The sequence below is a fragment of the Salvelinus alpinus genome, chromosome 24 (assembly GCF_045679555.1).
Source record: "Salvelinus alpinus chromosome 24, SLU_Salpinus.1, whole genome shotgun sequence".
NCBI lineage: Eukaryota > Metazoa > Chordata > Actinopteri > Salmoniformes > Salmonidae > Salvelinus > Salvelinus alpinus.
This window is the reverse complement of record NC_092109.1, coordinates 44,748,044-44,760,745: the sequence shown is the minus strand read 5'-3', so window position 1 is coordinate 44,760,745 and position 12,702 is coordinate 44,748,044. Positions and strand designations below refer to the sequence as shown.

General features: G+C 44.6%; 1 protein-coding gene across 1 annotated transcript; it reads left to right on the top strand.

The window, feature by feature from the left end:
• Nucleotides 1-10,163: 10,163 nt before the first annotated feature.
• LOC139551914 (ribosome-binding protein 1-like) lies at nt 10,164-11,522 on the top strand. Its single transcript, XM_071363252.1, has 2 exons — nt 10,164-10,702; nt 10,790-11,522. The coding sequence occupies exons 1-2, from the start codon at nt 10,164-10,166 to the stop codon at nt 11,520-11,522; spliced, it is 1,272 nt and encodes a 423-aa protein (XP_071219353.1).
• The last annotated feature ends 1,180 nt before the right edge of the window (nt 11,523-12,702 follow it).

The window sequence follows — 12,702 nt, the reverse complement described above, 5'->3', positions numbered from 1 at the left end:
TAAACGATGAGCGGTGGCTGGAGGATATAAATGATGAGTGGTGGCTGGAGGATATAAATGATGAGCGGTGGCTGGAGGATATAAATGATGAGCGGTGGCTGGAGGATAATAAACGATGAGTGGTGGCTGGAGGAAATGAATGATGAGCGGTGGCTGGAGGATATAAATGATGAGTGGTGGCTGGAGGATAATAAATGATGAGCGGTGGCTGGAGGATATAAATGATGAGCGGTGGCTGGAGGATAATAAATGATGAGCGGTGGCTGGAGGATATAAATGATGAGCGGTGGCTGGAGGATATAAATGATGAGCGGTGGCTGGAGGATATAAATGATGAGTGGTGGCTGGAGGATAATAAATGATGAGCGGTGGCTGGAGGATATAAATGATGAGTGGTGGCTGGAGGATATAAATGATGAGCGGCGGCTGGAGGATATAAATGATGAGCGGCGGCTGGAGCAAATAAATGATGAGTGGTGGCTGGAGGATATAAATGATGAGCGGTGGCTGGAGGATATAAATGATGAGCGGCGGCTGGAGCAAATAAATGATGAGCGGCGGCTGGAGGATATAAATGTTGAGTGGTGGCTGGAGGAAATACAAGGTATCGATTGTTGTGATTCAATTTGAGGAGGAAAAACATCATCCTTCCCCTGTTCTGTTGTGATGTGACATGACAGTTTTTGTGGTGTGTGGGTAACACGATATTACAGTCTGACAGACAAACATCTATTTTTGACAAGTAAACTGACGTAATCTCCCATGAGGTACTGTGACAAATGTGTAAAATTTTGGCACACAGAAAGTTAAGTTTAGACATGAATTCTGACTGATTAAGTCAAGGATTGGGATAGGGAAGAAACTTTAGTCATTCATTCCAACTGGTCTTGCAAAATTTTTGTTGATCGATGGCGGAGTGGTCTAAGCCTGGAGCTCCAGGTCTGAAATCTGTGAGTTCAGCCCCAGTTAATTTTTTGTGCCCCTGATGGCCAGTTTTGACACCCTCTCCCGAAGCCCTGGGGACCTGCACAAACGTCAAATTTAGCCTTGGATCTGGAGTGATCACTTTGGTATGGATTAGGGTGTGGATGAGGGGGTGGATGAGGGTGTGGATGAGGGGGTGGATGAGGGTGTGGATGAGGGGCTGGATGAGGGTGTGGATGAGAGGGTGGATGAGGGTGTGGATGAGGGTGTGGATGAGGGTGTGGATGAGGGTGTGGATGAGGGGGTGGATGAGGGTGTGGATGAGGGTGTGGATGAGGGTGTGGATGAGGGGCTGGATGAGGGTGTGGATGAGAGGGTGGATGAGGGTGTGGATGAGGGTGTGGATGAGAGGCTGGATGAGGGGCTGGATGAGGGTGTGGATGAGATGGTGGATGAGGGTGTGGATGAGGGTGTGGATGAGGGCTGGATGAGGGTGTGGATGAGAGGGTGGATGAGGGTGTGTGTGTGCTTACGTGTGTTTTCTGTAGTGACAGTGTGGCCAACAGAAAACCACAAAATATCTGGACACACACACACACACACACACACACACACACACACACACACACACACACACACACACACACACACACACACACACACACACACACACACACACACACACACACACACACACACACACACACACACACACACAGTCTTGTACAGCTAACCTTGTGGGGACATACAATTCAGTCCCATTCAAAATCCTATTTTCCCTAACCCCTAACCCTAAACCTAACCCTAATCCTAACCCGTACTCTTACCCTAACCCTAACCCTAACCTTAACCCTAACCCTAACCCTAACCCTAACCCAAAAACCTAAACTTTATCCTAACCCTAAACCTAACCCTAGCTCCTAACCCTAACCCTACAACTAACCCTAGCTCCTAACCTTAATATTTAACTTAATTCTAACCCTAACACTAATTCTAACCTTAACCCTAAACCCCCTAGAAATAGCATTTGACCTTGTGGGGACTAACAAAATGTCCCCAGTTGGTCAATTTTTACTTTGTTTACTATTCTTGTAGGGACTTCTGGTCCCCACAAGACTAGTTAAACACGTCCACACACACACACACACACACACACACACACACACACACACACACACACACACACACACACACACACACACACACACACACACACACACACACACACACACACACACACACACACACACACACACACACACACACACACACACACACACACACACACACACACACACACACACACACACAGAGGAGGTCTCATTACAGGGAGGTACTAGATGGCCCTGATTTACCGTCACGTCCAGTTGGTGTGTTGCCTTGTGAATTCTTAGTTTGTTTAAGTCAGGTTTTATTTATATTTTTTAATCTACGACTCCTTTATTTCTTCATATCATATGGGTTAGTGTTTGGATTAGCATTTTTTATCCACACCGTTTTAGAAACTTGGAGCCCACTAGCTAGTGCTAGCCTACCAATGTTTCTATACATGGCTGGGCCCAAATGCGATAGTTTTTGAGATGATTTCAACGCAGGAGGAGGGAGAAAGGGTGAAACCGATCTGCCCTAAATGCACCACCATCAAGCAGCTTCGGGAAGAGAATCTCCAGTTGTTAGCTCAGCTGTGGCAGAAGCAGGACCTGCTATCAAACGTCACCGACCTATAGCTGCATCACCTCCTACAGCCAGAGTGTCAACGAGTCGGGCAAGGCGCTGATCTGTTCCACTCCACCGGACAGATGGTAAACTGAACTCCGCTGCCCCTGGGAGACTGGTCACTAGCCAGACACGGGAGGAAGGCCGTCTGGTCGGCCTCCATCTACCCTGGAAAATCCGATCCGGCTTTCAAACAGTTTTTTTGCCCTGCTGCTGGTGGACCAACCAGCCCCGGGAGTCAGCTCTGATCCTGGGATTTTACAAATAGCCGGCAGCCGGGCACCGGCTACAACCTCTGTCCATTCCGCCAGCCTAGCACAGCTCCGGATGCCATCCACTACGGGCAGTCAGGCTAGCCTGGCTCCAAGCCCCAAATCCATCCTGCCCACAGTTCTTGGCAATTAATCTCATTTTGGCACCGTCGTCACTCACGCTGGGTTTTAATGACATTCTCTTTAGGCGATACTTGGAACTGAGGGAGGACTACAAAACTCTTATGACTACAGTGGCCCGGTTTCCGGCACTAGATTTACTGGTAGTTATTGATACATATGTTTACGTTACTTACTTTATTGATTTATTTATTTATTTTAGAAGTTACAACATCAACATAACGTGACTGTTCTAGGAGAAGAGCAAATCTGTAGAGCCAACGCATCTCCCTTTATCCAAATGGCCAAAAGGGTTGTCCATAGGCTGGACACTCTGTTTAATTGGCCAAAAGGTTGTCCATAGGCTGGACACTCTGTTTAAATGGCCAAAAGGTTGTCCATAGGGTGGACACTCTGTATAATTGGCCAAAAGGTTGTCCATAGGCTGGACACTGTTTAAATGGCCAAAAGGTTGTCCATAGGCTGGACACTCTGTTTAAATGGCCAAAAGGTTGTCCATAGGCTGGACACTCTGTTTAAATGGCCAAACGGTTGTCCATAGGGTGGACACTGTTTAAATGGCCAAAAGGTTGTCCATAGGCTGGACACTCTGTATAATTGGCCAAAAGGTTGTCCATAGGCTGGACACTCTGTTTAATTGGCCAAACGGTTGTCCATAGGGTGGACACTGTTTAAATGGCCAAAAGGTTGTCCATAGGCTGGACACTCTGTATAATTGGCCAAAAGGTTGTCCATAGGCTGGACAGTCTGTTTAAATGGCCAAAAGGTTGTCCATAGGGTGGACACTGTTTAAATGGCCAAAAAGTTGAGTTAGACGTTCAAAAGATTCACACATTTTTATTCACACATTTTGATTGTCCACAGCAAATTGGCCAGTGTTACCTAGTGTTGATTTTTCAGTGTAACATTTTTAGTGTTGATGCAGGAGTTTAATGCACTATGTAATAGTGACATTAACACTCAGTCGTGTAAAAGAACCACAGTGTTGGTGTTAATAAAAACCATTGTTGTGTATGAGAGTGTGATTGTGTACATTTTACTCTGTGGAGAGTTAAACATTCCCATCAAACCATCGCCGTCATTATCAGATTTCCCAGAATGCTCTACTGCAGCGAGATTTTTTGGGGGGGATTGTTTTTAATATCTGTAAATTTGATTGATTATTTTTAATATTTACATGTAAATTTGATTGATTCAAATTATACTACCAAAAATAAATGACAATCCTTTTTCTAAACTAATCCAATCAATTGGTTAGATTTACTGCATCCATTACTTAAATGGTTGTTTCTAACTCTGACAGTCATTCTGAAAGCAGGTTGCAGGTCAATAACACATTCCAACAGCCAGCATAGTTTGACTTGCACACCTGATGTGGCCTGTAAACCAGGAGGTTCCTAACACCATTGTATACATTTTTTAACAGGGTGAAACTAGGCCATCAAAAGGAAGGACAAGTGATTTAAGTATTGTCATAAAACATGTAAGGTTAATGATAGCATTGCCTAAAGTAAGAACTCATTTAGATCAAGCCCACCGGATTTATAATAAACGAATTCAACTACCATCTCTCGTTCACTAAGAAATACAGCTGTGGGTGGTAACTCTACAATTCACTCGAAAAGGAAAGTCAAACTGGGAAATGATATGGGAGGCTTAGCTTAGTGTGGCTTTCACTTAGTTATTCTTGGCGACCCGTGAGTGGAAGTGTTTTACCAGTTTAAGTGGTCTATTGTTATGTTAAAACTTTGGATGTGATCATTCTACAGTGTTCCCTGACGTGCATACTCAAACCCTGTGTGAACACATGGATGTGATCGTTCTACAGTGTTCCCTGACGTGCATACTCAAACCCTGTGTGAACACATGGATGTGATCGTTCTACAGTGTTCCCTGACGTGCATACTCAAACCCTGTGTGAACACATGGATGTGATCGTTCTACAGTGTTCCCTGACGTGCATACTCAAACCCTGTGTGAACACATGGATGTGATCGTTCTACAGTGTTCCCTGACGTGCATACTCAAACCCTGTGTGAACACATGGATGTGATCGTTCTACAGTGTTCCCTGACGTGCATACTCAAACCCTGTGTGAACACATGGATGTGATCGTTCTACAGTGTTCCCTGACGTGCATACTCAAACCCTGTGTGAACACATGGATGTGATCGTTCTACAGTGTTCCCTGACGTGCATACTCAAACCCTGTGTGAACACATGGATGTGATCATTCTACAGTGTTCCCTGACGTGCATACTCAAACCCTGTGTGAACACATGGATGTGATCGTTCTACAGTGTTCCCTGACGTGCATACTCAAACCCTGTGTGAACACATGGATGTGATCGTTCTACAGTGTTCCCTGACGTGCATACTCAAACCCTGTGTGAACACATGGATGTGATCGTTCTACAGTGTTCCCTGACGTGCATACTCAAACCCTGTGTGAACACATGGATGTGAATGTTCTACAGTGTTCCCTGACGTGCATACTCAAACCCTGTGTGAACACATGGATGTGATCATTCTACAGTGTTCCCTGACGTGCATACTCAAACCCTGTGTGAACACATGGATGTGATCATTCTACAGTGTTCCCTGACGTGCATACTCAAACCCTGTGTGAACACATGGATGTGATCGTTCTACAGTGTTCCCTGACGTGCATACTCAAACCCTGTGTGAACACATGGATGTGAATGTTCTACAGTGTTCCCTGACGTTAATACTCAAACCCTGTGTGAACACATGGATGTGATCATTCTACAGTGTTCCCTGACGTGCATACTCAAACCCTGTGTGAACACATGGATGTGATCGTTCTACAGTGTTCCCTGACGTTAATACTCAAACACTGTGTGAACACATGGATGTGAATGTTCTACAGTGTTCCCTGACGTTAATACTCAAACCCTGTGTGAACACATGGATGTGAATGTTCTACAGTGTTCCCTGACGTTAATACTCAAACCCTGTGTGAACACATGGATGTGATCATTCTACAGTGTTCCCTGACGTGCATACTCAAACCCTGTGTGAACACATGGATGTGATCATTCTACAGTGTTCCCTGATTAGAATGTTTAGTTACAATTAATGCAACAGTCCGTGTTTGACCTGGCTCCACTGTTTATTTTAACAGAAACATTTTGTACAAACAGTCTTCGCAATGTTATGTCTTCAATGTGAGCAGTTTATTTTAGTATGCGATGTTCAGACAGACACAGAAGCAGCGACAGAATAACACAAGTCTCATCCAAACCATCAATTCACCTTGTTTTAGCACACAGACTGGAATATGTTCTGGGTTTTATCCGATGGCATTGAGGAATACACCACCTCAGTCATCGGCTTCATCAATAACTGCATCGATGACGTCGTCCCCAGTGACTGTACGTACATATCCCAACCAGAAGCCATGGATTACAGGCAACATCCGCATCGAGCTAAAGGCTAGAGCTGCCGCTTTCAAGGAGTGGGAGACTAATCTGGACGCTTATAAGAAATCCTGCTATTCCCTCAGAGGAACCATCAAACAAGCAAAGCGTCAATACAGGACTAAGACTGAATCCTACTACACCAGCTCTGACGCTCGTCGGATGTAGCAGTGCTTGAAAACTATTTAGGACTACAAAAGGGAAACCCAGACGCGAGCTGCCCAGTGATGCGAGCCTACCAGACGAGCTAAATGCCTTTTATGCTCGCTTCGAGGCAAGCAACACTGAATCATGCACGAGAGCGCCAGCTGTTCTGGATGACTGTGTGATAACGCTCTCAGTAGCCGATGTGAACAAAACCTTTAAATAGGTCAACATTCACAAAGCCAAAAGGCCAGAAGGATTACCAGGACGTGTACTCAAAGCATGCTTGGACTAACTGGCAAGTGTCTTCACTGACATCATTGACCGAGTCTGTAATATCTACATGTTTCAAGCAGACCACCATAGTCCCTGTGCCCAAGGAAGTGAAGGTAACCTGCCTAACTGATTACCGCCCCGTGGCACTCACGTCGGCAGCCATGAAGTGCTTTGAAAGGCTCGTCATGGCTCACATCAACAGCATCCTCCCGGACAACCTAGACTTACTCCAATTCGCATACCACCCCAACAGATCCACAGATGACGCAATCTCAATCCCACTTCACACTGCCCTTTCTCCAATATCAAATCTGCGTGTCTTGTTTGCAAACAATACCATCTGAGACGTCATTAGGAATCTGAGCACGGTACTATCAAAAGTTAGGCCTACCTTTCCACCCCAGACAGAGTAGGCCTACCTTTCCACCCCAGATAGAGTAGACCTACCTTTCCACCCCAGACAGAGTAGGTCTACCTTTCCACCCCAGACAGAGTAGACCTACCTTTCCACCCCAGATAGAGTAGGCCTACCTTTCCACCCCAGACAGAGTAGGCCTACCTTTCCACCCCAGATAGAGTAGACCTACCTTTCCACCCCAGACAGAGTAGGTCTACCTTTCCACCCCAGACAGAGTAGACCTACCTTTCCACCCCAGACAGAAGAGACGTACCTTTCCACCCCAGACAGAGTAGGACCTACCTTTCCACCCCAGACAGAGTAGTCCTACCTTTCCACCCCAGACAGAGTAGGACCTACCTTTCCACCCCAGACAGAGTAGTCCTACCTTTCCACCCCAGACAGAGTAGGCCTACCTTTCCACCCCAGACAGAGTAGACCTACCTTTCCACCCCAGACAGAGTAGACCTACCTTTCCACCCCAGACAGAAGAGACGTACCTTTCCACCCCAGACAGAGTAGGACCTACCTTTCCACCCCAGACAGAGTAGTCCTACCTTTCCACCCCAGACAGAGTAGGACCTACCTTTCCACCCCAGACAGAGTAGTCCTACCTTTCCACCCCAGACAGAGTAGGACCTACCTTTCCACCCCAGACATAGTAGGTCTACCTTTCCACCCCAGACAGAGTAGGTCTACCTTTCCACCCCAGACAGAGTACTGCTGTCTACTCTTCTTCTGTGGTTCAACTCAACAAGAGAAGGTCACAAGTGTTTCCCTAAAAGCTGTCTGGGTTTAAACCTTTTCTATTGTACAGAAAGTGAATAGCTTAATCAATTGATAGTGGCATAATTAGATTACTTCCTAAACAAAGTCAGCCTCTGAATGTAAAATAAATGAAACAATGATATCCCCAAAATGCATCGGAGTCCCGTCTTCTCTGGTATTTTAAAGCGTGTTTTTAGAATAAAGCATCGCGGACCAAAGCTCTGTTATAAATCACTTTATACAATTGAATCTGTTTTATTTTCTTCTAAATCTTAAGCTAACAATGGGTAGTCCTGGGCTTTTAAAAAAAAACCATTTTCTTTAATAAAAGGTAGGGCTATGGCATACCCTCTCATACCCTCTCAACTCGAGGCTTGGTTTTTTAACGGAACAGCCTTTCACTGGCACGGTGGTAGGCTATTTAAAGAGTGCATTGTGGGTGGAGGAAATGACCTACCCATCTATGGATATAACAGCCTACAGCCTAATGTGGTCTGTCAAACAGGTAGGCCAACTTATTATTTCTTAAACAGGAATAAATAGGCTCCAACACAAAGCCCCTTATCGTTGTTAGTTAAAGTTTAATTAAAATGAAGACGGTTTAAATGATTGATGACCATTGGACTTCCAGCTCTACGGTGTAAGCTACTCGTGCTAGCTTATTGTGAGGTCAATGACTCAGATAAATACATCATGGGCAAGAAACATATTGTTTTTTAATAAAAATCCATTATAGTAGTAGCAAGTTATTAAAGTTGACCTCTGGTCCGCCTTCTCATCTCCCCGCTCTCCTTCTCAAACTGAATAGAACATAGGCTATAGGCTAGTCCACGTGCAATTTTTTTGGGGGGACTAGGCATAATCGGAAATTATTTTGGGAAGAAACCTTTGACTGTCCTCCTGAACAGCCACCTACACAGCACAGTCATTGGTTAAGCAGCACACAAAAACAGTTTTGGATCAGCAAGAGCAGAGCAGGCCGGGGCTCAGGGTTGGAATATTCATTGCAGTGTGTAATGCAGCCTAGTTGTATTTACACTATCCCAGCAGCTATCTTAGAAATAAAACTTTCCTCTCTGCTTCTCCCAGCATGCACTTCGTAGCCTATAGCCTATAGCCTATGGATCATGTGATTGAGACCACATTAAATATCCTATAGGCTGTGGATCATGTGATTGAGACCACATTAAATATCATATAGAATATGGATCATGTGATTGAGACCACATTAAATATCCTATAGAATATGGATCATGTGACTGAGACCACATTAAATATCCTATAGGCTGGGATCATGTGATTGAGACAACATTAAATATCCTATAGAATATGGATCATGTGATTGAGACCACATTAAATATCCTATAGAATATGGATCATGTGATTGAGACCACATTAAATATCCTATAGGCTGTGGATCATGTGATTGAGACCACATTAAATATCATATAGAATATGGATCATCTGATTGAGACCACATTAAATATCCTATAGGCTGTGGATCATGTGATTGAGACCACATTAAATATCCTATAGAATATGGATCATGTGATTGAGACAACATTAAATATCCTATAGGCTGTGGATCATGTGATTGAGACCACACTAAATAGTAAATAGGCCACGCCAGCAGAGAATCAGAGATGAGGGGCGACATCGACCACATAGCTTTAATAAGCAACTCATTCTAAAACACTGAAATATATTGATATTTTATCAATTGCAATTTACATGACCCTCCCCTGGACTCGATTCGTTTTGAAATTCTAAACTCTCCCCTTGACTGAAATTGAAAAAAGCACGACCCTCCCCCTATTTCCTCCAGGTCCGCGTTCTGTACATTTCGATCCGTCCCTCACCGTAATCAGTACAACCTTCAAAGAAGTGTTTTACACACATCATAGGTGTTCCATTACAATCTATGCAAGAATCGGAATGCATGATTTGTCACCAGTACTGAATTAAACAGGAAATCAATAAACTATTACCGCAGACCATTATGCTCCGAACCTACACACGGGTATGCTACAGCATAAACGACATAACACAATATACAGAAATTGTATTATGACGTAATAAGGTACTTACTTTGATAGGAACGCATACATGTCCAACGTTATTATTAATTACAACAATAGAGACAATGTGGGCGCCGGCCAGAAAAAAGCACCAGGAGGAAAAAGCACCAGGAGGAAAAAGCACCAGGAGGAAAAAGCACCAGGGGGAAAAAGCACCAGGAGGATAAAGCACCAGGAGGAAAAAGCACCAGGAGGAAAAAGCTCCAGGGGGAAAAAGCACCAGGAGGAAAAAGCACAAGGAGGAAAAAGCTCCAGGGGGAAAAAGAACCAGGAGGAAAAAGCACCAGGAGGAAAAAGCTCCAGGGGGAAAAAGAACCAGGAGGAAAAAGCACCAGGAGGAAAAAGCACCCGGAGGAAAAAGCACCAGGAGGATAAGGCACCAGGAGGAAAAAGCACCAGGAGGAAAAAGGTCCAGGAGGAAAAAGCACCAGGAGGAAAAAGCTCCCGGGGGAATAAGCTCCAGGGGGAAAAAGCTCCAGGGGGAAAAGCTCCAGGGGGAAAAGGCTCCAGGAGGAAAAAGAACCAGGAGGAAAAAGCTCCAGGAGGAAAAAGCACCAGGAGGAAAAAGCACCAGGAGGAAAAAGCTCCAGGAGGAAAAAGCACCAGGAGGAAAAAGCTCCCGGGGGAATAAGCTCCAGGGGGAAAAAGCTCCAGGGGGAAAAGCTCCAGGGGGAAAAGGCTCCAGGAGGAAAAAGAACCAGGAGGAAAAAGCTCCAGGAGGAAAAAGCACCAGGAGGAAAAAGCTCCAAGGGGGAAAAGGCTCCAGGAGGAAAAGGAACCAGGAGGAAAAAGCTCCAGGAGGAAAAAGCACCAGGAGGAAAAAGCTCCCGGGGGAATAAGCTCCAGGGGGAAAAAGCTCCAAGGGGAAAAGGCTCCAGGAGGAAAAAGAACCAGGAGGAAAAAGCTCCAGGAGGAAAAAGCACCAGGAGGAAAAAGCTCCCGGGGGAATAAGCTCCAGGGGGAAAAAAGCTCCAGGGGGAAAATGCTCCAGGGGGAAAAAGCTCCAGGAGGAAAAAGCACCAGGAGGAAAAAGCTCCCGGGGGAAAAAGCTCCAGGGGGAAAAAGCTCCAGGGAGGAAAAGCACCAGGGGGAAAAAGCTCCAGGGAGGAAAAGCACCAGGGGGAAAAAGCACCAGAGGGAAAAAGCTCCAGGGGGAAAAAGCTCCAGGGGGAAAAAGCTCCAGGGAGGAAAAGCACCAGGGGGAAAAAGCACCAGGGGGAAAAAGCTCCAGGGGGAAAAAGCTCCCGGAGGTTCTGTTCTGACTGTAGATGTGCAAATGTCTGCATACTTGACCCGGGAAACACTGGTGGCTTGGGGTCTCATCAAACAGAGAGAAGTTTGTCTCACTCATCGTAATGCCTCAAACCTAAATTGTCCACCACAGTGAAATGTGCTACTTCTATGTGAATTAATGAGGAGGCTGAACACACCTCAATTCAAACTGTGGTTGAATTAAACTTATTTGAAAATAGTTAGAAATAGCCTATAGATACATAGAGTCATATCGTATAATTTTGTTTTTAATGATAGCTGTGATGGAAACAGGAAGTTTCGGTAAAATGTTATAAATGCCAAACAGATAATTTGTTCGTTCAACATGGTGCGATCTTTCTGTGTCTGTAAAATGTATTATGCAAGAAATGGCGGTGGAAACGCTTTTATGCACAAATATTGATATAATAAACATCATATCAGTGTAAACTTGGAGTCAAGCGATAATATAGTATGTGGTACCCCCCACTAGGACTCGGGGGAACCACGGGTGGTGAAAGTGCAGGTTCTTATTCTGGTGAAATAATGATAGATTCTTGACTGTTGTTTGACAAATCACTCTTATCCGTAGTTATTTCATCAGGTAGACTAGCCTACCTGCACAGCCTACCCAAGCTGTATTTGCGAGCTGTTGGCTAGAGCGCAAGTGTGCCAAGCCAGTGTAGGACACATTTGCTATTTAATGTAACAGTTTTTTGTGACAAAACTATTGGTAGAGTTGAAAATGGAAACATATTGAACTTTAGATTTGTATTTAGATTTGTAAACATGAAAACAAATTCAAAAAAAATAAAATACATTTCCCTGTGCACTGCATCATCTCACACTGATTTTTTAAAACCACAACGAGTCTGTTTGGTGGAAACACACGACTGGTGGGAAAATGCGCATATTTTCTTTATGCGGATTCTAGAATATTCGCATGAAAATCTGTCGACCAATTGGATGGAAACCAAGCTGGGGATTGCATTCTGACATCAGATATATTTGGAACTCACGTTGAAAAGTTACACGTTTTAGCATGTCCGCTGCCAGTTCTGAAGTCTTTGTCGAATGCTTACACAAGAGCACGTGGCAAATAAAGTCTTGTAAATGTGATTGTACGGTCCTTAACCCAACACTGAGTGACAGACCTCTTGGTGTAACGGCTAGAAATACCACATGAGGTGTTATCCTGCGATACGAGGTCCGTGTAATTAGTGTAAACTATAAACACTTCTTATTGTTCAAAATATCATATTAGAGGTGTTATTGGATAGCACTGCTTTCACACATTTAAATGCCTAGGCCCTATT

Bases quoted from the DNA above. Each gene is read 5' to 3' on its own strand.
- LOC139551914 (XM_071363252.1), top strand. From the start codon at position 10,164: ATGTCCAACGTTATTATTAATTACAACAATAGAGACAATGTGGGCGCC. The intron at 10,703-10,789 runs GCACCAGGAGGA...AAAAAGCTCCAG, and splicing joins AAAAGCACCAGGAGGAAAAA to GGGGAAAAGCTCCAGGGGGA.